At 35.1% G+C, this 27,716-nt stretch overlaps 2 protein-coding genes across 2 annotated transcripts in view; one reads left to right on the top strand and one right to left on the bottom strand.

Annotated features, from left to right (window-relative positions):
• The first annotated feature begins 910 nt into the window (after nucleotides 1-910).
• LOC118740837 lies at nucleotides 911-5,125 on the top strand. Its single transcript, XM_036472552.1, has 4 exons — nucleotides 911-1,113; nucleotides 1,171-1,516; nucleotides 1,570-2,491; nucleotides 2,556-5,125. The coding sequence occupies exons 1-4, from the start codon at nucleotides 1,043-1,045 to the stop codon at nucleotides 4,748-4,750; spliced, it is 3,534 nt and encodes a 1,177-aa protein (XP_036328445.1). The 5' UTR covers nucleotides 911-1,042; the 3' UTR covers nucleotides 4,751-5,125.
• Nucleotides 5,126-8,700: 3,575 nt separating this feature from the next.
• LOC118740836 (EF-hand domain-containing protein D2 homolog) overlaps nucleotides 8,701-27,716 on the bottom strand; it is a 51,577-nt gene continuing 32,561 nt past the window's right edge. Inside the window, exon 2 of the mRNA XM_036472551.1 lies at nucleotides 8,701-10,243. Within this exon, the coding sequence (XP_036328444.1) occupies nucleotides 9,829-10,243 (415 nt within the window). The 3' untranslated portion in view covers nucleotides 8,701-9,828. The remainder of the gene's footprint in view (nucleotides 10,244-27,716) is intronic.

The following is a 27,716-nucleotide window of genomic DNA, read 5'->3' as shown; positions in this document are numbered from 1 at the left end:
CGTGTTGGAAGTTCGCGCATGTACATGTGTACATACAAAAATAAATAACTTCCAATCAATTTTAGTGATAACAAACGTCAAATCAGCTGTTCATTGAACTAGCCAAACTGGCGTTGCCAGATACTTTATGCTGGTATGAAAATAAAACTCGCTTACAAAGTAGCTCATGGCATTTTTATTGAGTGCAGTTATGCATTTTTCTAAAAGAACTTGCAAAAAGAATAGCACTTAAACTTAATCGTTTTTCTCAAAATTACAAAATAAGAAACTGGAAAATTTCCAATCAGATTTGTTGCACGAATCCAAAAGGTTAGGGTGAAGTATTTACCTCAGGTGCAATCTGGCATTTCCAGTTCGCGTTTGGTTTGTTTGAGCGTTTGACAAATTAGGTGCGTTCGACAAGTCAAAAATTTGTCATAGTTTTCCAAATTTTTACTGGATGGCGTTCGATAACGACAAAAAATTATCCAACACACAAAAATTGAAAGAGCAAGCGTTCATTTTGTACTGGCAAAATTTTAGTCAACAAAAATTATCCAACACAAAAACATATGATCACAAAACATATGGTTGCAATTTTTGTAAACAAACAAAATTGCATTTTCCGAGTTTTGGTATTTATATGCTTTTTGGCTGCCTGCTATGTGACGTTATGATAGCGCCAACTAGTTTTTACTTCTGGAAATGTTCCTGGCGAACATTGAACGTTCAATTTCCTTTTTTCTCTATGGAGGCAACATGAATTTCAGTTTATTTACAAATAAAACATAAACAAAGTCAGCTGGTGTGTCTTCTTCTTCCGGTTTTTGCAAGTAATGGCTAATTTGCTGTTCGTTTACTTTTTTGCTTTTTCATCTCTTTGGGAGAGAATTTTCGCTTACTCTCTTGATTTTGATTGTTGGCTGGTGTTGGCTAATTTTGTTATCGAACGCAACTATTGATAAAAAGTCGAAAGTTGCAGCTGGGATCCAAGAAAAAACAAACAATTTTATGTATTTTCGGAAACAAATAAATAATTGAAATATCGCTAAGGCCTATAAAAATGCCTTCGTTTTGTGCTGTACAAAACTGTAGTGATAAATATGGACATGCGGACAATATATCTTTTCATAAGTTAGTGTTTCACGCGAATGATTCCCCAGCAGTCTTAAAAGTACCATTCTTTTCCAGATTTCCCTTCAAACGCGAGGAATTGTTGCAGAAATGGCTAGATTTCGCAGAACGCGGCACAGATTGGCGTCCCTCGAAATGGAGTGCTATTTGTAGTCGTCACTTTCGGGATGAGGACTTCAAGTGTTCGGCTGATCGAAAGATTTTAAAGAAGGCAGCAGTGCCAAGCTTGCGTATGTTAAAGCATATACATGCGCCCGACAATCTTCAAGCGGCACCAACTGAAGACGTATCCAAGGATAAACTATTAGTGCAAAGTAAAGAAAAAACCACAGATGGCGACGATATCCCCGTTGCGGAGCCAGTTGAAGACAACGTCGAAGACTGCGACGAAGAAGAGCAGAACGTAAGCTAATAGATCACTTTAATAAACGTTCTTATTTTAATTTTAATTTCAAGGGATTACAAAACACTCCTTTGACAAGCTCGCCGAGCGCACCGAAAGTTAAGTGTCGCTTGTGTGGCAGTACCTGCTCGTCGGTAGTATCGTTCTCTACGAATTTCGAGATTTATGGCATGATACAGAAATGTTTTCCCACACTCAACATACAAAAAGATGATCACTTGCCGAAAGAAATGTGTCGCACTTGCCTCAAACGTTTGGAAACGTTTTCACGCTTTGTCGACAAAGTACTCGAGACTCAAAGTGAGTTGCAACGTAAATATCGGATAGAGAAGGCGAATAATAGCACACGCGCCATCGAAAGGCAGCTTAAGGTGAAGCAAGAGCCAGTGGTACGTGTCAAGCAAGAGGTAGCGGAGGGGTTTGAAAGCTTTTTGTCTGATGATTTGGATATGGGTATGGACGAGGGTTGTGAACAAGAGAACGAAGCGGATACAAGCGTTGAACAAAAATATGATTTTTGTGATTTTCCTATGTTAAATGCGCAGGACATCATCAATAATTGTGACATAATGGAGATTATAAATCTAGATGATCCTTTTATTAATATACCAGACGATGATGCGAACACAAATTGTGAAAATGGAACAGAGGCGCAGCAGCAGGAGCAGCAGCAGGAACCGGAACAATCAAAGCATCATCAAGGGCAACAGCGAAATAAATCTGTTCTGCCTAGTGCACATGACTTACTTCAGACGCATCTGCTTAGCGAAGAGCACAATTACGCTTACACGACAGAGGATTTGAAAGAGGAATGGCAGCTCAGAAATATATATAAGACTGAAAAGACTGACGGTACCGAATATGGGGAGGCTGCAGAGTTCATTGCAAATGCCGAACCTGAAGATGACGAACAGGGGGGCTATGCAGGAGAGGAGCAACAGCATGGTGACAATGATAACGCAGCTATAATGTATAGTAAGCAAATATGCGCGTTTAAGTTTCTAAAAAAAAGATATATTTTTTTATTAAATTTTTTCAGAAGAAAACTTTTCCTCGATTAATGACGTCCCATCCAATAATGCTAATACAGAAAACGTGGCCGCATCATCACACTCCCCAGCAGCAGAGACGCGCTCAACCCGGCCAATAGTCACTTCCGTAAGTGATTTTGCCGACGCTTCACTAAATCTGTCTAATGGCACGGCAAGCGGACACATTCACAACGAAAAATTGGTGGTAACTGCAGTAAATGATATTCTTGCACCGAATGCCGATAGCACTGCTGTCCCATCGGGGGTGACCGCGTCTACATCGCCCACCGTTGCCATTAAAGCGCATGCCAAACCAAATATAGTAGTGCTGAATGAGAGTATTGTTAAATCTTCATCGGTATTTCAACTCCACACCTGTCAATGTTGTCAGCTGAAATTCTTTAGTGTGGAGTCCCTAAATCAGCACTATAATGTGGCGCATCAGTCACAGACACCATTGGAAGAAGGATCGCAGTTACGTGCAGAGCAACAAAAACAACAGGGAGAGCATGCACAGCAGCAGCAGCAGCTGCAAGTGCGACAGCTTCAGCATCCATATAACCAACAGCAGCAGCAAAATATGTTGACACTTAATAATAATTTTCAACAGCATCAGCATCAACAACAGCAGCAACAGCAACAACACGCGCAAGCACAATTGCCTATGGTAAGCGTGCCTGCCGATTACTTGTGGAAGCCATATGGTGGCACCTCTGGCGATTTGAGGAATGAGCCGTACAATTTCAATTGTAAAGTGGAAAAGGACTTTCCTTTGACAACTGCGCAGGCAGATAGAACTCACAAAGCTGAAGATAATCTTAGTTACCAACAGCCAAATATTTTCGAACAGCAATTTGGTCTCGCCGACTCACATCACGCAAAAAATACTTTCATAACACCAAATTCCATTCCCAAAGATGTATCAAACGTTGGCGCGCCGAATGTAGTACGAATTCTTGAAATGAAGCGTACATTTCTGCGTCATCATGAGCCCTACCATAGTATTGGCAATGTTCCTCCAACGCAAAGCAATGATTCAGTCAAAACGGGCAGCTTTTACGCTGCTACTTTACCTAGAACAGATAATCATTCGAAGCCCGTAGCGCCTACACTAACACCGCCGCCACCACCGAAGCGTCGCAAGCATCGCTTGAAGATAAATAGTAAAGTCATCGCGCGGCTAAATGCGTTAGAACGAAAGGTAACCGCAGCAGTTACACCCGACTTTTTTGCTACGGAATACCGGCAATTGCGTCGGCGTTACCTGTTGCTGCAACGCAAATGCAAATGCTTGGAAGTGCAAGTCCTAGGAAAGCAAGCCGCGCATGGCGACAACGCTGTCGCATCGTCGATAAGCGCTACTAAGACGCCCACAAAACAGCAAGCGCCAGTGTGCCAGTCTCAAACTCGCTTCCGCTGTCTCGTTTGCCATGGGCACTACAAGAGCATCTACCACCTGCTGCGTCACAAGCGTACACGTAGACATTGGCCGCAACGCGCAACCAAATATTTTGCCGCTACCTGCTGTGGCTGCGAGAAATTCTTTCGACACAAAATCGCACTGCGCAATCATATGCGCTACATTTGCCAAGCGCTCCCACTGTGCTGGTTCAAATCGCAAATGCAAACATTCAAGTGCCGCTGCTGTCGGCGCAGCACTTTCAATCATTGGCGTCTCTATCGCCGGCACGAAGTCAAATGCAAATCAGCTAGGCAACGCAAAAAACAAGCAAGCGATAATCGTGTCCGTGGACGCAGCAATCGTGCCAGAGGAAAAAGTAAACAACGCGCCGTGAAAGCGTCCCCCTTGTCGGGTGCGCGTAAAACCCTAGGCGACGCGCCCACACCAGCTGCTTCAAAGCAGAAGCATTCCGCAGCTTTGGCGCGTGAATACACGTGTCCTGTATGCGGCAAGGCTTTCGCCTCAGCCAACAGCCTCAACCAGCACAGCATCACACACACTGATCAGCGGCGGCATATGTGTCGCTTATGCGATCGCGCCTTCAAGCGCCGCAATGGACTTATGCAGCATGTGCGCGGTTATCATCTGCAGCTAAAGCCACATAAGTGTACGGTATGCCAGCGCTCTTATGCGTTGAAGAGTGATATGCTGCGTTGTCGGCATGCGGCAGTTAAGCGCGCAGTGGGCGCTGGTAACAATACATTGCCTGTGAAGAACGAAGACGCCAGCAGCGCAAAGTAATTTCTATGTGCAGTCAATGGCATGAATGAAGTATTGCATTTTTTTTTATCTACGTTAAGCGGTGAATGTGTGGAAGATACTAATATTGGTCCTTTCATAGATTAAATATGTGTTTTCCGTTTTTGATTAATAAACAATAAGTAGTACTGTAAGTGAATTGCATTGGTATTAAATATTAAATTAAGTTCGAATAAGTTAAATATATTACCATTAATGTTTTGAATATAACAAAGTTCTTATTAGTCTGAATCGGCACCTAAAGGTATGCAACACTCTAAAATTAAACCGGAAGTTATACATTCAGTAGATGTGCGTAGCTGTGACTGTAGCACTTGCACTGTTGCCTGTTGTGCTTCCATGGGCGCCTGGTAGAAAACGGAACAGAAAAGTGTTTATGTTATGAACTTAACGTAACTTACGGCTCTCTCTGAAAAATTCTGTTAAATGGGTGTTGCTTATAATTGAACAGCCGAAACTTAACGTAACTTACTGCCACTTCGAAATCCGCTTCATTTTGATTCTCTAAGTTCTACGTTCCGTTAAGTTAAGTTGCCATAATCAGGCTTTTACTGAAATACACGTTTCACTTTTTCATTCCTGACAAGTCAACTATTATGATCCGATGTAAAAATATTTAAATTTTATGTTAAAAAAAAACCGCTAAAGAAAAGATAGAGGCACTGGTGGCACTGGTTGGTCAATGGATATGTTCACAGTGTCCTTCGAACTCCTCCTGATGAACCGGACACAATATTAAGGCACATCATCACCCTTATGAAAATTGTAAAAAGACTTTTCGTTTGGCCTCGGGGAAAAAAGTTTGTAAAGGGTCCTCTTAGATTTCTCTATGACCGCTGCTTTTACTATCGCTTTTGCCTCATGCCAAACTAATTTCGAAGCGTGCATTGAAAAAATAGAATTGAATTAACTTTTTGGCTATTTGCGGGAGAATTTAATAGACGGTTAGTTAAGCATATACAGACCGATTCTGAACAGAAACTCCCGGGAGTTTTCCCCCTTTTCCCTTACCTCCAATCATGAATAAAAATTCCCCCGAGGATTTTTTATGTTAAATGTACGATATACTTTTATTAAAGGGTTTTATTATTATGTAATATTCAATTTTTATTGCTGCTAGCATAAACTTTAAATAATTAAATATACAGACATACATAAATAGTATTTTAAAATATTTATTAAGCTTGGTGGTTATTTTAACATATAGTACATTACATATACATACATGAATACATATTTATATTAGTTAGAAACTTACATCATAAGCTTGGTCATGAAAATAAATTTTCTCATAAAACAATTTTTAAAAAATAATTGCAACATAAAAAATAAAAAAAAAAATTGCAAAAAAATTTACTTTTTAAATAATAATTTGATATTTTCGATATTTTTTTTTTAATTATTCAGTACATATAGTTGACATTTTAATGCTACTGGGGAAAAATTTAACTTTCAACACGCTGGCTTTTTTACTGCTCTAAATAAAATTTAAGAACCATAATTAGTTTTTCTTCAAATTTAAATTCGCTAGTCAGAGTTATATGGAGTTTCCACCACGGTCAAATTGCGCAATTTCCATCGTAAATTACAATTTGAAATTAAAGCTGTTTACACGACCATCTTAATTTCAATTTCGGTTATTTTTTTTTCGGTTTGGCTGCTTTGTTTATATTTGCGTGTTATTGAGGTTTGTTTTTTAGTGTTGTATTCGCTAAGTTGAGGCAATTTTGTACGCCGAAATTGAGAATCGTATGGCGACTCCAGCTGAAATTGAGAACAGTGTCGAAAGCGCGCAATTTGGGTGTTGTGGAAACTGCCTATTATTTAAATTTGTTTCTTGCCACTCAATGTCTGGTTAACACTAATCTCCGGTAAAACATCGTTATCGACGTTACCGACTCCATGTTATATGCATGGAGTCGAACACGTCGAAAATGATGTTTAAACGGAGATTAGTGTTAACCAGACATTGAGTAACCGGCCCTAAATGCTGTACGCGTGTATGTATTTATAAAGGTGATGTTTACGTCTATCTGTTTTCGACTCACTAATTTTTGACTCGCGAGCAGAAATGTAACTCGCGAGTTAAGAATTTTCTTGCTTAACACTGAAGTCATGAATTTAAAAATTAGACATTTAGCAAATTTTATTTGTTTTTCAAACGAACGCCTGTACTTGAAAATATTTCACATATATAAAATTAAGGTTTTTCCACAAACAAAAAAAAAACATTAAAAATGAAATAAAATTAAAATAAAAAACAAATAAATTTACCAAATAAAAAAATGGCACAAAAAAACAAACTTACTTTAAATAAACCACAATTCAAAAATATTTGCCTGCCTACATACAATACAGAAAAATATTGCGAAAATCCCAAAACGAAAAAAACGGCTCGCAAATAATAACAAATGACCTATACGGAAATTGCTAATTGTACGGTAATAAGTATTATTTGTGTATAATTAATTCTATATAGTGCGTATTATTGCTTGACACAAGTACATACATACAACTAATTGCTTATACTAAGCGGCTACGATTTTTTTTTCAATGTTGCTATGCTTGCTTTAACTGTTTTTTATATTTTTTTTTTACTCTATAAAATTGAATTGAATTGCTTATGGATATTAGGGCGCAAAACTCTTTGCAAAAAGAAAAATCGAATTTGAGCTTCAGCAGAATTTGTAAGGTCGAAATTTTTTCCGAAAAAAAATTTTTTGCACAAAATTTCACACCCAAAAAGGTTAAGTGCATTTGCACCAAATTCCGTTGCTTTGCTTAATATGTACAAAAAAAAACCGTTAGAAAGCAGCTTTTATATAAAATTTGCATTTTACAGTTAAATGTACACAAAAGAATTGTTTATTTGCATTTTTTTCATACAGTAGTCGAGTCCAAATTTTAGGCAATGCTATGCAATTTTCTTGACAAACGACTCGCAATGAGGTCGATTATTATTGATTTTTGAGTCGCGAGTCGAAATGTTAAATTCACGCGTACAAAAAAAAAATTGATATTGCTGATTTTGGGTACTTTCCTACTGATTTAAGCTCGCGTGCCAAAAGAAAAATATTAGATGCAGTTGATTTAATTTTTTTATTTTTTTGGCCTACATTTTTTGGTGTACTCCTTTTGTTTTTGAAATGCTACTACTTTTTTCGGAGCGTTGAAATTTAAAATCCTACAGATTTTTTCTTTAGTCGGACATGCTTTTTTTTGGCTCGAGAGCTGAAATGTAAAATCAAATTGAAATGGGTGATAAAATTTAAGTGGCTTTTTTAAATTCGCGATACATTATTTGGCTCGCGCTTTGAAATGTATAATTTGAAATGAAATAAATAACTAACTAAGGAGTAAAAAAATAAAAATCAATGGATTTTTTAGAATTACTCCTTTTGTTTTCGACAGCCACGACATTTTATGGTATGCCAGTAAAATTCGAGAGTCCAAAATTTACGCGATTTTTGTTTTTCATCTAGTACTTTATTTTTTCTTTTTGTTTAGAATCGAGAGTTGCAATATAGAACGTATAAGTTCAAAATGTTTTGGTCATTGTTTCTGCTTAAATTTTTATATTTTATCCTTTTTTTACTTGAAATTTTTTAATTTGAAATTAGCGAGTGATACAATTTTTATACTTATTTATTCGTATTCACGAGTTGAAATATTAAATTCACGAGTCGTACAAGTTTTTTTTATATTTAAATTTTTTTTATTCGCGAGTTGCATTTTAAAATTCGCAAGTTATAAATATTTTTTGTGCTCGCGAGTTGAAATTTAAAATTTACGAGTCGCAGAAGTTTTAGAGTTTTTTTTATCTATTCTATTTTACTCGTGAGTTCAATTTTTAAATTTGCGAGTTGTGAAAGCTTTTTTTATATTTAATTATTTATACTCGCGAGCTGAAATTTGAAATTCGCGAGCCATAGAAGTCGCGAGTCTTCGAATTTTTAAACAGTTTTTATTTATTTCCTTTTTTACTCGCGAATTGAGACATAAAAGTCGCGAGTATTTATTTCTGACAATTATTAGAATTAGAAAATTTTCGAATTTTTTTCAACACAAATATTTAAAATGTATTTAAATATGCTCTCGTTGTCGACTTTTTAAATGGAGAAAATGCAACCATGCGCACGAACGAACAAATTCACTGAATAAAAAAAAAACATAGAAAAACATCACCGAATTTCAAAAAACACTTTGAATTTTTTGCGAGTAGTTCAGCTCTTTGGTGCTCGTCAAAGTGGTAAAAGCTCACCACTACGCTAATTTGCTTTAGTCTGGCTTTTTTCAATAAAGTTGTAAATTAAAAATTTCGAAAGTGAATTGATACGAGTACGAACCTCTTCACGTTTATAGGGTAAGCATTGCTATAGTCTACTTTTAGGCTTTATACCTTACACCACCCTAAGCAAAGCAATTAAATTTGGTGCAAACGCTACTATTTAAATGGTTGGTGGGGATTTAAAACTAACAGGCGCTTTTCGTATGTATATAGTTTGTATATGTATGCGCACACAATTTGGTATCAATACTTGCGTAGAGAAAAGTAGTTATGCACTTTAATATTTACTTATGTTATATTGTTAGGGTTATTCCCTGAAAATTGGCGCAAAAGACTCGAACTTTCTATATTATTTACTTTCGCATTTCGAGTTTCCAATTTTTACGAGTTTAAGGGAATACCCTAATTAATTAATTATTTCGGGTTTTTCTTGTAAGCTTGCTTTGCGTAAAATTATTAATAGTATTTTTTAGTAATTGATGCTTATAAAATATTTATGCGATATGCGATGTGTGTGAGTGATTCTCTTCTCTTCGTATACAACTTCCTTCGCGTGTTTTCTTTCTTTTAGTTTTCATTTGTTTGCTATGATTCTAAAACACATTTCCATCTTCCGTCGTACATACGTTGCTGCTAATGTTCTTAAATGATGTGCTTGCTTACAAATCTACAAATTGTTGATGATAAATCTTAAATGTTTTCTAAAAACTTTCCCCTTCCGTTCCCCGCCAAAACGTACTACGCGCAATCAATCGATTTATTGTTTTTTGTTTTACTGAAAGATCGCTGCACGCTGTTGAAATTGCAAACGCCTATTGGCGCGCTCTTCTTCTTCGCGACGTCGCTCTTCCTGCTCCTGTCGTATCTCATCGTGAAATTTATTCGAACGCAGTTGTTGTTCAATTTTAGCTTCGAAGAAATTTTTCGCGCCGGTAACACCCACCTCCTCTACATTGATTTCGGTGAGTCGTGCTAGCTGATTGAGACCCGAATCGTTGTCGAGTTCTCCGGCTTGCGCCTTGCGATAGATTAGCAGGAATTCACGGAATGAAATTTTACCATCGTGATCCTCATCGACTTCGGCAATCATTTGCTTGAGACCCAAGTGAGTTTGTGGTGCGCCCAATTTTTCCATCATGAATTTCAATTCAGTCAAATCTAGGTAGCCATCATGACCGACGTCATATCTGGAAGTAGAAAAAGAAGAAGAAACGAAATTGAAATTAATACTCGAAAGTGTGGAGGCTTAGAGGAAGAGGCTTAATTTAGAGACATAAATTAAAAAAGTGTATATAAAATTAAAATTATATTGCTGCAAGACGACTACAGTTGTTGCAGCCATTTTTGCAGTAAGTAAATTATCGCAACTTCGTCAAATAAAATGCATCCCAAACCTTTGCCAGGTAAAGAAAATCGTCAGCCAGGCAAACCTAACCGCACGTGCAGCCACTAATTGACGAATTGAAGCGACACAAACAGAGACGTATTGCAAAAAAAAAAAGAAACAAAATTGACTAGAGAAAGGCGAGACTGTCTATACCTAGATATATATGTACATATGTAATTTTTAAACAAAAGTATGTATTAGGGCGACTCTTAAAAATTGAACATCTAAATTTTGTATGGGGCACCCTTTTATTTGGTTCAGCATACAAAAATACCTCCACGAAAATTAAAAAAAAAAAATTTTAAAAATTGGGTTCTGCCAGCCATAGTGGGAAATTTTGGACTGCTTTTATTTAAAACCGGCTGGAAGATAAATTTTTTTTTTCCAAATTAAATATTATTTTTTTTTTGATAAATATATTTTGAACGGGTTTTAAAAACGATTGTCTACGCCCGATTAAAAAAAAAAGATTGTATTTTTTATGAGCATACGGTGAAAGCCTAAAAATATTTGTTCCGTATATTTTTTTCTTTGCGAGCAGCCGCCATATTGAACTGGCCATTTTTAATTACGCGATTCTGTCATCAGAACAGTATATTCAGTTAAGCCAAAACCCCCTACAAAAAATGCATAAGTTACGAATTTTGGTTAGCAAACGCAATATTGGATCGCATGAATAAAAACTAAGCAATTGTTTTTTCTTGAAATTTGAGACCTTTTACCCGATTTATTCAAATAAATAAAAGGTCTGACATATTAAGAATTGTTCAGTTTTATTCATACGACCCATTGGAACGGCCATTTGGAATTTTACGATTCTATTAGAATCGAAATCAACGACCTCAAAAATGTTTTTGCCAACTTTAAAATCTGAAATTTGTCACCAATAAAATCTTACTTATATGAAGTTTGATGGTTTCTTAAAATACTGTAAATTTTGACATATAGTGATAAAAATATCAATAAAATTTGTTTTTCAAATCAGGCCTACACAATCATTTCTAAAATCCGTTGCAAGTATTTAAAAAAATATTAAATTTATTAAAAAACTAACTCGTCCAGTAATTTTTAAACAAAATCAGGTGAAACTTTCCCACTGTGCTGGGACTCGAAAAATGTTTACTTAATTTCAAAAATTGCAAAAATTCGACAAAATTTTGATTTGAAATCTGATAAAATTTGACAAATTTTTGAAAGTTATTTATATAAATTCATAAACTCGCTGAGTTATAGCTAATCTAAATTTCCAAATTTAATAGAATTTTTAACATTAAAAAATGAAATTTTTTCTAGCCCTAATTTTTTCAATTTCTTAATTTTCGTTGAAGTCTCTATTTTACACGTAAAACAAAATTAAGTCATACCCCATTATGTTGACATTATAAGTACCACCCTAATACCTATGAATGTTTACTGTGCCCAAAAAAAAAAATTTACTGCAATTTGTAAATGAAACTGCTGATTTGTGAATGCTTGAATAATTGTGGTTCAGGCACAACAGTTGCACTTATTTTATAGCACATTTCGTTGCACTATTTGTGCTGAATTCCAACAATAAAGGGAGAAACAAAAACTCAGTAAAGCCAATGGACTGACGAGCCTATTAAAGCGTAAAATTTGTCATAGTGAAATTTCAATTTGAAATTATTTAGCGAAAGTTTTAGTTTATTTAATGTTAATGCAAGCAATTGGAGACATGAATGGTATGCTAGTAGTAATCAGGAGCAGAATAGTAGGAGAAAGTGGCAACGTACCAAAATTGTAGAATAAAGGACTGGGTGGCGACGAAGCCGGCATTCAGGCAAAGTTGCCCATCGTAAGTACTTAAGTCCTACAGAAGGGATAAAAAGGGTGAAACAGGTTAGTATAGAAAATCATTACTCCTCCGCAAACTTTGTAGTTTCTTTGATTAATCTGAGTAATCTGTTGAGTGAAAGAGTAAGTAACTCGAAAATGCACCATCTGAGTCTAAAGAACGTCTTATAGGCGCAGAGAAAAGACACTCTACTAAATATCCTGATCTTCTAAAAGAAATATATACACATCTATGATACCTAAGGCATCCAAGGATCCATAGAGGTTGGAATAAAAATATAGAACAGTATCGTCGAGAGGAACTAATGCATATCAGAAAACATTTGGTTGGCGTACATCAGTATTGCATCATGCATCGGTTCCCATTGATCTTTCCTTAAAATCGTTGATGTCTTTAAGGTATTTAAGTCTTGGAGCCGTCGGCATAGATGGGTTTTACCGAGTACTCTCTTCCAAAGGATTGGGGCCAAAAACAAAGAGTATTGTTCTTACGACTTTGTAACCACTTTTTGCGGCCGGAAGTCCGATCGTCATGCCACAATCTTAAATACTGACGTCGATACAACGCATACCTACGCGGTCCTCTCGCTAGGTTAGGACCCAAAAAGGGTTGCCACCTGTTAAAACATTTAATTCAAATAAAATAAACGAATTATTACGATATGGGTACCCATCGAAATGATTTTGAAAAGGATTTATTAATAAACTACATGTAGTAGGGTTGCCACCTGTTTGAAAAATCAAATTCAACTGGAATTAGGTGAATTATTGAGTTGTAATATGAAACAGGCTTAGGCTTAAGAAGGTTATAGTTTAAAAATATGTTTATAAGGGTTGCCACCTGTTTGAAAAGTCGAATTCAATTCAATTATACACAAGTTATATGAAATATTAAAATATGGGTGTCAAGCCAAAGTGTTAAACAAATTTTAGTTTGAAAATATAGAATATATTTTCAGGTGTTCTAAGAGGGTTGCCCACTGTTCAAAAATTGAATTCAATTTTATTTAACAAGTTAAATAAATTATTACAATATGGGTATCAATCGAAATGTCTTTGAAAAGCCTTAATTCCTAAACTAAATGTAGGAGGGTAGCCACCTGCTTGAAAAATCAAATTTAACTAGAATAAAAAACTTGAATAAAAATATCTATCACATATGTATGGGTGTCTGACGAAAGATGTTATAGTTTGCAAACCTTTAGAAGATTGTTTAAGAAAAAAGTGTAAAACTCCAATGTTTTTGGTTGAGTTTAGTTTAAGTATGTAAGTTTTATTGAAGTAAATTATATCTAATGTAACTCAGCGAAGCAAATTAGTAAATACTTAAATGCAAGTTTGTACCAAGTGGAAACCACATAAGACGACACGAAACATAATAACAGTAATTTATGCAATGCAGGAAAACCAACATCAACAGGGAAATGATACTTGATGGCGGTGGTTGGTGGTAAAATAAAATTTAAAGAAAAATATTGTACAAAATACAAACACAAAATTGCAAATATGTAGAGGGAAATTAAGCGAATTTCTGTGGTGAAGCGCAGACAATGTGTTAACGTTTTTTTGTTTTTATTTCTAAATATAATCGACAGGCATGGCACGCGGCCATTAAGCGGTGTAGGCTGTATGTATGTGCATAAATTTTGTGGGCTTGTAAGAAAAAAAACGCAATAAAAATACTTCGTAATTGAATTAAAATTGCAAGTAAAAATATAGATATGCACATAAAAAAGCATGTGCACAAAGAAACAAAACAAAAATTACAACAAAAACGATGGAAAAAACATAACAAAATAGACTAGGTAGAAATATGCACAAATAAACGGCGCAAATGCGGCGCAGGCAACTGTGAAAAAGTGAAGATGCGCAGTCGTGTTTGCATGCCACCAGACAATCGAGCTGCAGACGCAGAATCAATAATAACGCAAGACAAGCCAAGCGAGTTGTGCTTTTGTTGACTCAGAAAAACAGGTTCACGCTTGACTTAAAAATAACTAGATGCACAACAGCGACTGAAGTGAGGAGGTGCGCGCCGCGCCGCCAATGCGAAAAACCAGAAGGATATACTTGCCGCACAGACAAGGTTAACAAAAAAAAAAAACAACAACTACAATAAAACAGACATTACATATTGCACACGAAACTATAAATGCATGTACAGTTGTCCACCAAATAATAGGAGTGCGATATTTTGATCATTTTTGGCTATTTGTCTTTTGTTTATTTAGTGTTTATTATTTTTTTGTAAAAGTCTAGCTGGTTATACAGCAAACACCATATGAATTGAGATTTCAAACTTAGTGCAAGTATTATAAAAATTTCGCAATTTTTCACCCAAATTTCAAATTTTTTAATAAGAATCTTTAGAAAAAATCTTAGTATAAAGTTTTGTAGCCCATTCTAGTATAATGCAGTGCAAGTTTCAAGTTTCTAAGAATTTTGTTGATTTTTGAAATATTTTTGGTTGAAGGTCTTTCACGTTTTTTCCACACAGTGCATGTTCGACCATTTTCTTTTATATGGAGGACACTCACTGGCAGCAAAAAACTGCCATTGTACTAGAATTAAATGTGCTACAAAACTGCATATCACAATTTTTTCTAGAGGTTTTGATAAAAAAATTTTGAAATATAGGTGAAAATTTGCGAAATTTTTATAATTTTTATACAAAGTTTGAAATCTGAATTTATGCGGTGTTAGTTGTATAACCAGCTTAACCTTTATAATAGATAATAAACCGAGACCGAAACAAATTTGAAGAACGAAACCAAAACCGAAACCGAAACCGAAACCGGAACGTTATTTTGAATCGGTTTCATTGCTTGATTAAATTAACAAAAGGCAAGTGACCAAAACCGTTAAAAATATCGCACTCCTATTATTTTGTGGCCAACTGTAGTATGTATGTATGTATGCCTACAGCAAGCAGGAAAAACCAGTTGTTGTTGGAAAAAGGAATTTTGCACTTTTGCAGTTTATGTTGCAAGCAAGTATGTATGCATACATACATACATACATATGTATTTATTATTTAAAGGCCACGGTCAATGTTTGTGACTCGCATATGGGAAGCGTAGTTTTGGCCTTTTGTGGCGCAGCGCAGCGCAGCGATGCAATGTAATACATAATACATAATGCGCAGGCGCATGCGCACCCGCCACTTGTCCCCATATGTACATACATATATATGTCTCAATGCTAACGTAATACCTGTGTGGATGGAGCTCACGCAATTTAGTCAATGCATACACATGTATGTATGTATGTATACGCCGCAAGCTAAGCATAAAAGTATAAACAAACAAGTGGCTGGATGGCTGGCTACCAGCCACCGGCTTGTAGTAGACAGGCGCAAATTGGTTGCCTGCCGGTCGGTTAGCTAAGCTCACCTATTTGGCCTGCTGCTGTGTGGCACAACAACGCTTTCGATTTCAATTTCCAATGAATTTCAGGTGTACATCTTCAAATCAAGCATGCAATTAATGGCAGGAAAAAGCAAAACATGCCGCTTGCTTGTATGTTTGTAAATAAATAAATGGAAAATAAACTAAAAAGTCACTTAGAAAAATTATGCATTTTTGAAAAATCGATAATCAATCGCACAAAAAAAAAAACGAACAGTCACAACAATTAATTGCGACGACGGCGGTGATGATAGCAGTCCATACTCTATAGTCGCTTATTTTCTAAAGCGATTTCCATCGCTTGGCTGCTTTAACGAATTCAAGCATGCACATAATTGTTACTTAATTTGCGCTTAGAAAATACGTACATAGTTGATAAGGGAAAATGAAAATAATATCCATAACAAAAGCTGCGTCATAGCCGCTAATGTTTGTCAACAATAATTGAAAGCACCAAATTTTCTAGTCAGCCGAGTTTGTTTGGTCGGCTGACTCCAATCATGGTATACATGTGGCTTTGAATGTACATGCATACATTCCAGTGTATGTATGTATATATGTTTATAGTTTCTTCACCATTCGGGTATTGGTATTTGATAATAATGACTGCCACGAATGAGAGTGAAAGTAATTTAAAAGTTGTTACGTGAACACTCTTAAATTTATGGAGCACCAAATAAATAAGGAATAAAAAAAGCAAATTAAAACATAAGTTTTCCAGTTCGACACTGAATTTGTAGAATTGTAGGCGAGTTTATGAAAAAGAATTTTGTTTGCTAAATTTATTTTTATTTTAATTGTTGTTCTTACACGTTTACATATGTATGTATAACAACTCGCTTTCTTGTTTATCCCGATTTCAGTACAAACTTTGCAATCGATTTTTAAGCAAATTCGCGATGAGATGGAGACTCGTAATTTTGAATATATTTAGCTCAGAGCCCAGCAGCAATTTATTCTTCAGCAGTTTGTTTCAGATTTCATCGAGGTTCATATTAGATAAATACATATAGACGATTTCAGTTTCTCACTTATTTTGTCGTAAGTTAAGCTTTAAGGCAATGGAGTTACGCCACAATAAATAGGAGCGTATGAGTTAGGCTAGTTTGTTTGATAGCGTTGAGGTTTCACCTTACCTTAATCGTGCTTGGCTGAACTATTTAGTACAAAGTTAAGCTAGTTAATCGAGTTAAGATAGTCTTTTGCATGGCGTACAAGAGAATAAATTGATAGCTATCGACTAGGTGAGATAAAGTACCACGGAGCCATTATTTTGTGAATGTCATAAGTACTGCACGGTTCGTTCGATTTTCAACAATGAGGCGTCAAATTTAAAGGCTTGGCTTGTAGATATGGTTTAAGTTTTTTGAAAATGGTTGCCACCTGTTACAATTTTTTTCAAAATTATTAAATAAATTTTTAAAAGTTGGGTATCAATCGAAATTGGTTTCAAAAGGCCGCATTTCTAAATTGAATACATGTAGGAGGGTTGCCATGTGTTTAAAACCTCAAATTCAACTTGAATTAAAGGAATTATGTAATTGAAATACGTAACATAATATAGGTGTCAGACAACAAGGTTTAAAGTTTTTCTTTGAAAATATTTTGAATACGGTTGCCACCTGTTTGAAAAGTTGAGTTTAATACACAATTTACATATGTATGTATCTATATGAAATATAAAAATATCGGCGTCAAACGCAAGAGTATTAAAAATGTTTAGTTTGAATATTTTAGAGTGGTTTGAAGAGGCTTGCCACCTGTTTAAATAGTTAGATTGAAATTTTTTAATAAGGTAAATGAATTATTAAAAGATGGGTAAAAATCGAAATAGGTTTTAGATGGCTTTATTTCTAAACAATATGTAGTAGGGCTGCCATCTGTTTAAAAAGTCAAAGTCAACTTAAATCATCAGTTAATGGAAATTTGTATCACAACGTCAGACGAAAGAGATTTATGAAGGCTTTGGTTCGAAAATCGGAGGCGGTTGTTACCTGTTTGAAAAGTCTAATGTAGGTATACTGGCGGTCAAAAATGGATGAATAGTGTTTTTAACATTTTCAATGTTTTTTAGGCTAAAATTTATTTGCTATTTTTTTATAAAAATATGGTTCATACTTTAACAACAAACCATATATGTAAATCATACTTTCAAATTTTATACAGAATTTATAAAAATTCCCCAAATTTTTATCTAAATTTCGAGCTATTTAACCAGAGTTTTTATAAAATTTTTGGGTATGCAGTTAAGAGGCTTATAAAATTTTAGTAAAATAAGTGCTAGTTTTGAGCGGCTCAAAATCGCATAGATTTTTAATATATTTTTTTTTTGTTGGCGGCGTTTTGCACTTTTTTTCCATATAAACATGAATTTCTTGTGGAAGAATATGCGCCAGACCGTTTGCGAAAATAATAAAAAAGTTAATACGTCAATTTTAATAAATTCTGCCAGCAAAAAAAAAAAAATATTATTATATCTGAAGGCTTACTGCTAATTAAATCTAATGGAACTGTTAATGAACTATGCATATCGCTTCAAGCCTATTAACTTAGGTTAGGTTGACACACCACCAGTACACTTAGGCTCGCCGTAGGGCCCGTTGTGGTACCACAAGAGATCTCGTTAACGCCCTCCTGCAGTCGTTTCTCCTCTGTGCCAACTGACGCCAATTGGAAACGCCAAGTGAAGCCAAGTCCTTCTCCACCTGATCTTTCCATCGCAGTGGGGGCCTTCCTCTTCCTCTGCTACCACCAGCGGGTTCCGAGTTGAATACTTTCAGAGCTGGAGCGTCGGTGTCCATTCGAACGACATGACCAAGCCAGCCTGTGTGTCTGAGAAATATAGATATTTAAACCCTCGACCGCCTCCTGTGTAACCGCAAGCTCGACCTGGAAGACGCTACAGTGGTCCGGTAGGTGGAAAAACTTTTGTACTCCCAGTTGTTCTGACTACACTCTCACTTCTACTTTGTTTTGCATTTTAGATTCGTCGGTGTAGAACTGAATAGAAATACGTGGCTCCCGCTAAATCCTTGTCCGTTCCTTCCGGTACCTACTTCCATATTACACAGATCCAATGAACCGATCAAGATCATATTTACACAATTTTAAAGACATAAATTTCGCTTTATGGCACATTGTCGCGTGCAAAAAGAAAAGAAGGCAAACGCAAAACAAAAAACTTAACACAAAACAGGTTCAAGTACATTGCGGCTCAAGCAAAGCAACTGAGTATAATCTGACTTATAAGCTGGATTACCGCCGAAAGCGCGCAATGGTAAGTAAAATCATGCCGCCAACCACCTACCGTGTGAGCAAATGGTAAACACCCAAATCGCACACAAAACTACACACGAGAGCGTTGGTTAGTCATTAACCTGCATTCGAAGTGCCGCTAAAGCCATCAACAGTTCATTGCAACACATTAGACGACGATAATGACGACGACGACGACGACGACGACGTAAGGTATGTAATTATGACCACACAGTTGGTGGCACCGTAACAACAATAAGAACAAATCTAATACATTTAGTCGCCCATAAACAGAAGGCAACAAATGATGACACGCCGTGGTGGCCGCTACCAACGGCTACTGGCCAGTAAAAAGAACGCATGAATGAGCGAAGAAATAGCGAGCAAAAAAAACAAAACTGAACTGAACTGAAAATAAGGAACATTTGCTACCAAAAACAAAAAAAAAAACGCAGCAAAACGGAAACCCTAACAGCAATAGCAAAAAAAAAGGTAAATGTATGTTGACTAAGAAATCACTTCTTCGTAGATCTATGTGGCTTTGTGGGTTTGCACGATTTCAGACACGTTACAATGGCTCAACTAGAATAGAGGAAACTATGACGAAAACGCAAAAAATTGCATTGGCAACAAAAAAAAAAGAGAAAATAATAGACTGGCGGCAACACAACATTGCAATTCGGGTGGTTGAAAAAAAAAACTAAAACAGACGAAAAAAAATTGCAAAAATTATATTGACCTCCTTAGTTGGTGAACTGTGTAAAAATTGCAAAGCAAAGTCAATAATAATTCGTAAATTGCTGTGGCAAAGAGAAACTAGAGAAAACGTGCAATGTTGCAATAACGGCGCTTCATCGCCGCTCAGTCGCCCACTGGGTTCACGTGCATTCAAGCTAGGTTCGTATTAAAGGGTTATGCATTTGTAGCTAAGCTATTGTCTCTGTATGTACATTAGGATGGTAATAAAAAAGTAAAGTCGGTATTTTAATGCACCCACCCCCTAGGGCTGTTCTATATGTAAATGTATGTATTTATGAAGAGGTGTCTTAAAAGCAGCGTTCCATACGATCCCACTTCTCCACAGACGAATGCGAAATTAAGATGATGAAGGCGAAAACGAAGATGAAGACGAAGATGAAGACGAATACGGCGACGGCGAATATGAAATCCAATATGAAGCCGATTACGCAGACGATTACGAAGTCGAATACGAAACCGATTACGAAGTTTAAGGCTAAGACGAAGAGACTCTTACACAAATACGAAGATGAAGACGAATATGAAACCGAAACGAACACAAAAAACAATACGAAGACGAAGGGTAAGACAAAGACGAGTGTGAGGACGAATAAAATGACGATAGTAAAGATGAATAAAACTACGAAGTCGAAAGATAATACGAAAACGGAACCAGATATCAACATAGATATGAAATGGTATAAAAAGGCGAATACCAGGACCAAGGCTTTCTGCGGTACGAAACGAACTACAAATGAATTGAAGAAACTTTAACTTGCTACGTAAGTGTTAACCCTTAAGCTTTTACCATATTGGGTCTTTAAGACCTAAATTTTTACGAAATTCCCCGATGTTTAAAGAGCAAGGAATTCACAGTTTGATTAAATTAGAAAAATTTAAGAATAATTTCATACCCAATTCTTGCCTTCAAAGATTTTTAGCGAAAATTGGCAAGACATTTTTTTAGAATTATTTTAACGCTTTATTTTCCCCATTTAAGGGTCTTTCCAACCTATTTTTGAAGAAGTTCACTAAGAAGAACAGTACGTGGGTTAAAATATTAGGCGGACAATATTGCTTGGAGTCAACAAGATCTCATATAATTAAGAATGACGACTTAATCGAAACCGAATGTTGGTTTTTTCGATGACTCTAAGTAAAATTTTCTGCTTAACGCTTTTGTGAAACATTTTAATCCACTAACACGAAATCCAAAGAAGAATGACTCTTGTCAACAATATCTACTTTGAACAAAGTAGGCAACTGGGAAGTTAATTTCTCTCTCGATGTAAAAAGTCAGGAAGGACTTGGCCAAAATTGCTTAGGCCGAAATCACAGCGCCGAAGAAAGAAAAATGTACCTCAATGAATGGTCTGGTCTATTCGAAGGCTAATAAGAATCGTTAAAAGCAATGTAACAGCCGCAATTACATAGTTGAAAATTATACTTACATTAATGCACAAACACAAATGGTATAAGTATTCGATGTTTATACTTTTCACACGTGCTGGGTAACGAATAAAATTTCATTCCCCAAATTTCCAAATGCAATAATCAACACCTCGTAAAATTCATAATCGTTGATGAGTAGCTACTGAAAGAGCACTTTATACATATTTTTATTTTTATTTTTAATAAATATATATATGTAGGTGCATACATACATATGCATGAGTGTGTTCGTGCACTTACTATAAAAAGAAATTATGAATTGTGAACGCTTCACGTGTGGGCGCTTGGAAAATGAGTGCATCGAGCGTGCAGCGAAGGCAATCAGCCAGCAACCAACCAACCAACACCTCGTCGAATGCCCTACAATTGCGCCTAAATTTAGAATGAACTCAACATAGCAGTAGAAGGAGGAGCACGCACGCACGCACACAAGTGAAGAGGTTGGGGAGGAGATGAGTGCATGCTCATGGTGCTCCAACAACATGGTGCTCCGTCATCGTAGGACTTAATAAGTTGGAAAATATTCTTTTAGCGCTGCTTTTCTTAAATATGAGTGAAGAGCATCAAATGCGGCGCTGACGTTGACTGTCAAGATGAGGAGGTGGAGGAGGAGGAGGAGTAGGCAACATTTATGTGCATAAATATATCTAAGTTGTAACTAATTCGAAACTAATTGACCCATGCTGCGTGATATGTTTGTGCTTGAAATAACAAGATACAATTGTTGTTAAATATAAAAGGTCAATCGGGTGGGCAGCGATTTAATGGCGTAATTGAATGAAAACTACTAAATTACAATTTGCCGCAAAATAACTGTTAAGTACTGTTTTATATATGTACATAGATTCTTGCAATTGAAATGAAAATGTTTTAGGACAAAAATACGAAATAATACATAGAGCGAAAACCACCACATAACATGGAACAGAAGTAAGAAGATATCTCTATGAGTTTTAGTGGGATTATCTTTTTAATAAAATCAAGAAATAATTCTCTCGATTTTTATTCGGTTAGCTAAAATCTAAAAATAGAAAAGCTAAAAATATAAAATGAAAATAAAAAACCATAATGCGCTGACCTGTCCTCGTACCCGAGACCTACTTTACGGCAGTTTATACCTCTACCTACTTGGCTAAGGTATGATATTTAATAATATGAATATGAATTTAAATTTTCAATAAATTCAAGAAGACATCACACATCAGCAAGGAGGAAAACTTTTCAATAAACTCAAGAAGACATCACATACAATTAAGAAGTAATTTTCAACGAAATACAAACATCCATTCGGCTACAACATCTGTTGAGAAAACATGCAGAAAATACATATGCACTGCAATTCATTGTCTATTTTATTATAAATAAAATCCAGAAATTTATATGGAATTCTCACCGTCTGTTTTACCCCTAAGCCTAGGAACTTTTCATAGAGGCAATCTTCTTGTTTTTATGTGTCATATTTTTCTTTGTCTACACTGAGAGGAAAATCAACCAAAAATTGGTTAATATTACCAAATTCAAACCTGAAAAGGTATCAACGTGATTTTTGGTTAATATTAACAATGCCTTGGTTGGTATTTTCAACAATGATTTGGTAATATTAACCACAATTTTGTTTACATTAACCAAACTATTGGTTGGCGATTTTTTGTTTGAATAAGTTTATGTTCTGCACTTTACAGATGCTTTTTCATAATTCGTAGATACAAAACTAAAATTTTAATTATCATTTTAAGATGTTGCCTCTGACGGGATTAGCACACAGCCGCTTTATAAATGTGTCTTCAAATTTTCAACTTGAATCAATTTTCTTCGTCGTTTGATTTGGTTCTGCACTTCACAGAGGCTTTTTCGTAATTAAGAAAAACCCCAAAAACAGAAAAAAATAAACAAAAATTATGCATCGCTCGTACTGCTGGAAGCCAAAAAATTACAGGAAGCACCTCTGCTTGTTTAGCCACTGCCATACATACGAATTTGTTCTCAAATGTTCAACTTGAATCACATTTCTTACAATCGGCTTATTGATCATGAAAAAATAAAACCATAACTTGGTTGAAAAAACCATTGTGCTTTTGGCTCAGTGTAGGTTCACTTTTACATATAAGCCATAGAAATGGAGAGAGGACTTCCGGGATGCCCTGTTGCATAATACAATTCCGTATTCACTAACCTGCAGGCGAGCAGTTGGTGAATGAGTTCCACAAGTTATGACAAGTGTATCCAGAGAGCTGTCAAATTTTATTCTATATCAGTGACAAATTCTTGTCACAGTGTTTTTTACGGAAAAATATATGAAAAAGCTTAAACTTGTCAGTAAAAAAATGTTTGTCACTAAGGTGTAATTCTTAATTTAAAATAATCTCTCATTTGTTGAGACCAACGAAAGAAGTGCTGTCGCTGTATATGTGCCTTCACAGCAGGTGTGCTGGGCTTTGAATAGTAGGTTTGAATTTATAGTCACCAGAGAGTTTTTAAAACTCTCGCCAATGTTTTTAATAGAAATAATGAAAACCTTAAATTATGTTCACATTGCAGCATAAATTACTTTGTTTCGATCAAATTACTTTACATAAATCAAGTCCGTTCACATTTCATTCATAATTTCTATAGATAAGTGATTAGCACGTGTACGTACGAGTGTGTGGTTTGTACTTAATTGCACAAAAAAAAAAAAAAATGGGTGCACACCTTCAGGCATTTTTTAAACTCAACCCCAACAATGGGGGCTAAAATAAATTAAAATCTCTTTTTTTCTTAATTCGGTGCTTGATTTATGATAAATTACCCCATTTCTATTTAATTTATTGACAGATTTTACAAAGCAAAATTACTTGATTTCAGCATGATTTGTTTATAAATTACAAATGAGCCGTCAATTACGATAATGTAAACATGCTTTTAACTATGGATAAAAAACAACAACGCATTTTGCATACTAAAGGTTATGTAATGATTGAAAACAAAATATTTTTTCCAAAAAACTGATTTAATAGCAAAAAGAAAAAAAGAAGTACATTCTGCACCTCGTTAATTGAGTGGTTAAGCCTAATTAAATCCACTTTTGGGCCATACTAAAATTTATTCCTAGTTAAACATATCTACATAAGCGCATTAGTAATTGAACAATTAAATTTTTATACACTACATTCATGCTTGATGAAACTGCTAAAATTTAAATTAAGCTATTAATTAGAGCTACCTTATAAAATCAACTAATTGGCACTACGTGGCGTGAAATTACCAAAATTTACGTGCAGCTAACCCGGAAAACTAATAAAATTCGCTCTCATTGAAAACAAACAGTGACTGCGATTATAATTCACTTGCGATCGTGTGTTGTAACATATGGATAGATAATACATAACGATCAATGTTTAGCCGATAAAATTTACAACAGCTTTTTTATAGTTTACTTAAATGCGCAAGAAAAACAAAAGCAATTTATTTCGAAAACGGCCAGAAAAAAGGCAATTTCGGTAGCACAACATATGCATTCCACTGCGTGCGCACCCACCACCCACACATTTGCGTTTTGGCCAAGCAAATCTAGTGTTGAAATCTTTCCGCAATATTTCCAATGAACTATAAAAATTTGTTGCACTTTTACGTGTAAACAGCTTTGGAGTTTCGAGTGCGGGAGGCAAGCGAGTTGTTGTGTGTGGCAGCCAACGACGAAATGCAGTAGATCAGAGCTTTCGAAGAATTTTCAGTTTCTGTTTTTGATAGCTTCTTAAAAAAAGCAAAAGTGAGTCGAGATAAAAAAAATAAGAAAAATAAAAAAAAGTTGAAAGCAATAAATATAAAAATGTTACGCATTGCGATTGCAACACGGCAGCGTTTCCACGATATATGTATGTACACACCAATTTACATATTTACATACCTAGATTTACACACAAATGTAGCATCTTCACCACTTGCAACGCACAAGTAGCGCGAACATAAATATTTTGGTTGAACCTGCGCGCATTCGTCGCGGGTATGCGTGTGGCGAGTAAGAAGGTGTGTTTAAAAATAAAATGACATTTGGAAATTGGAACAGCAGCGTAAAAATCACCCAAACAACAATGCAATAAATTTTATGCTTGTTTTTTTTTTTCTTTCGTAACCAAAAATGTACGTGGAAAGTGTTTGCTTGTGAGACTGAAGAAAAAAAGAATAGTGCATAGCGTTGGTCAGCTTTCGTGCATGTGTGTAAATAGTTGGGAAATAGTAGAATTTGGTTCTACGCCGAAAAATGGGAACAATTTTCGATCTGAAAACTTTACCATGACGACACTGCACTATGGGAAATTTAAGCAATTTTTTTGGCACAAATTAATTATGGTTAAACGAGTTAATGATGAAAAACAAACATTATTTTTTTATTGATCTTAACCCTTGACGACCGAGCGGTCTAAAGGGGTCACTTTTGAATTTGTTATTTTATTAAAAAACGTGTGAATGCGGATTTTTGAAATATTTGTATTAAAGAAAAAAATGCCAATTATGTAGTTATAAAACCTATTAATACAGTAGCTATTTTTGAAAAATGTTGCCAAAGGGCCATTCCATTGCGACTGGTGCGACCTTTTAGTCCAGAATTGGATCAATTGTGAATTTTAACTATTTCGTCGGAACTTATACAATAGCGAATAATATTTTTTAACATGTAACGATAACTTACATATCTTCATAGTGTTATTAAAAAATAATTAAATTTGTGACTGGTGTAAAGTGTAAGTTAGTATGCATGAAATAAAAGTCGCCATAGACAAAAATTACAGATTCTTTTTATTTTTATTTTTTGATATTTTTCAACAGATTAATGAAATGTAGTCATTTAAAAAGGAGATTACTACTGAAATAGAGATAATTATGGAATTTTAAAATTTATGTTTCCTCTTTTACATGGAATGACCCCAAACTAATTTAAATTCACTTATACAGTCGGTATCGAATGTTAGTGTACACCTTGTTCTAATATAATATTCACAATTATTTTCAAGGAATTCATTCTGTAATATAAACCATATAAATATACTTTATATAAAGTTCATAAAAATTCAAAAAATGCTCATAGAAATTTTAAAATTTTTATTCAGAATTTCTAGAAAATTTGTAGCCCGTTCAATTTTGGGGTTTTTCGCATTTTCATCCATATAAAAAGAGATTTTGATCATGCGTTACACGGAAAAAAACACAATCCATAGAAAAAATTCTAAAAAATGAACGGTAATTTTCAGCGACTTGAAACTTGCACTAGAACTGAACGGGCTACAAAACTGCATACTCGAAAATTTTCAAGAAATATTGAATAGAAATTTTGAGATTCGTATGCATTTTTTTTAAATTTTTAGATTTATATGGTTTATATTACAGAATGAACTATATTTTCACAAATAATTAATGAAAAAAATTTTCCATGAAAATAACTGTGAATATTATATTAGAACAATGTGTACACTAACATTTGACACCGACTATAAATATAGAATGGCGCTTACACATACATATGTACATATGTTAGTGTTTGGCCGAGCTTCTCCTCCGATTCCGAACGGCGATTGTATTTTTATGGGAAGCTGTCATTGCCTGCCGAGGTGCGGTCGCTATTAGAAAAAAACTTTTTTTTTGTTTTTATTTTTATTTTTTGATGTTGAGTTGAACCGGGCTTGAACCGAACAAAAAATGTTTCAAAAAATACTAGTTATTTTCTTTCTATGTTTTTTTTTTTTTAATTTTTGACATACATAATTATTAACTTAAACATAAATTTGGGGTTCATAGTCAATCACATCCAATATGTTTTGATCAAAATCAAAAATACTTGTTCACTGATCTCGTGATTCGCCTCAACTTAGCTTCTCTATATGGAAGATCCTCTTTTACTCACTCACATGTGGCCTATTCAAGGTCTATTCACCTTTCATAGTAAATCAACTACATATTTATTCTAGCTCAGGGCCGGATCTACGGGGGGGAAATAGGGGAAATTTCCCCTCCTAAATCCGAGTCGGTCGAAAAATCCGATTTTGGTTAAGAATTTCCATTACACTCTTGGTATTGTGATTCTACTTTCGGAACAATTTCGTGCTAATTGAAATATCTTTCTGATATGAAATTGGCCAGTTCTTATAGATTTTGTCGCTGAACTCATATCTGAAAAATATGCACAGCATTTTAAAATACATCTCTTGTCTTTTGACAAGCCGCTCAGTGTGCCTTTTGAACACTGCACGCGAATTAATCGGAGCGCTTTCGACAGAAGCAGCATTTTGATACGAAACAAAATGGTTTTGAAAGCTATAGTAAATCGCTTTCAATTGTGGCCACTGAGCCTCAATTACCCCTTGACCTTAAAAAAATTGGTCAAAAGTAGTGTTCTTCGAAAAAAAAAACATGCAAAATACACGGGATTTATTCCAAAACAAAAAATTTATGTATTTTTTATTATACTAGTATTATAGATTTTGAGACGAGCAACACGATTCCACTGTTCAAAATTCGAAGAAAAATTTGAACTCCTTAATTTAAAAAATGCATTATTTATTGCATTTTTCTATTTGCATGCAGCTGTGCATCCTTCACTCAATTTTATATCCCTCGAACAATAAGTGCAAT

This window comes from Rhagoletis pomonella, unplaced genomic scaffold, assembly GCF_013731165.1.
Source record: "Rhagoletis pomonella isolate Grant_MI unplaced genomic scaffold, Rhpom_1.0 Rhpom_scaffold_00006, whole genome shotgun sequence".
Lineage (NCBI taxonomy): Eukaryota > Metazoa > Arthropoda > Insecta > Diptera > Tephritidae > Rhagoletis > Rhagoletis pomonella.
Note: the sequence above shows the minus strand (reverse complement) of the source record. Positions and strands in the feature narration are given on the sequence as shown.

Bases quoted from the DNA above. Each gene is read 5' to 3' on its own strand.
- LOC118740837 (XM_036472552.1), top strand. From the start codon at position 1,043: ATGCCTTCGTTTTGTGCTGTACAAAACTGTAGTGATAAATATGGACAT. The intron at 1,114-1,170 runs GTTAGTGTTTCA...ATTCTTTTCCAG, and splicing joins GACAATATATCTTTTCATAA to ATTTCCCTTCAAACGCGAGG. The intron at 1,517-1,569 runs GTAAGCTAATAG...TTTAATTTCAAG, and splicing joins GCGACGAAGAAGAGCAGAAC to GGATTACAAAACACTCCTTT.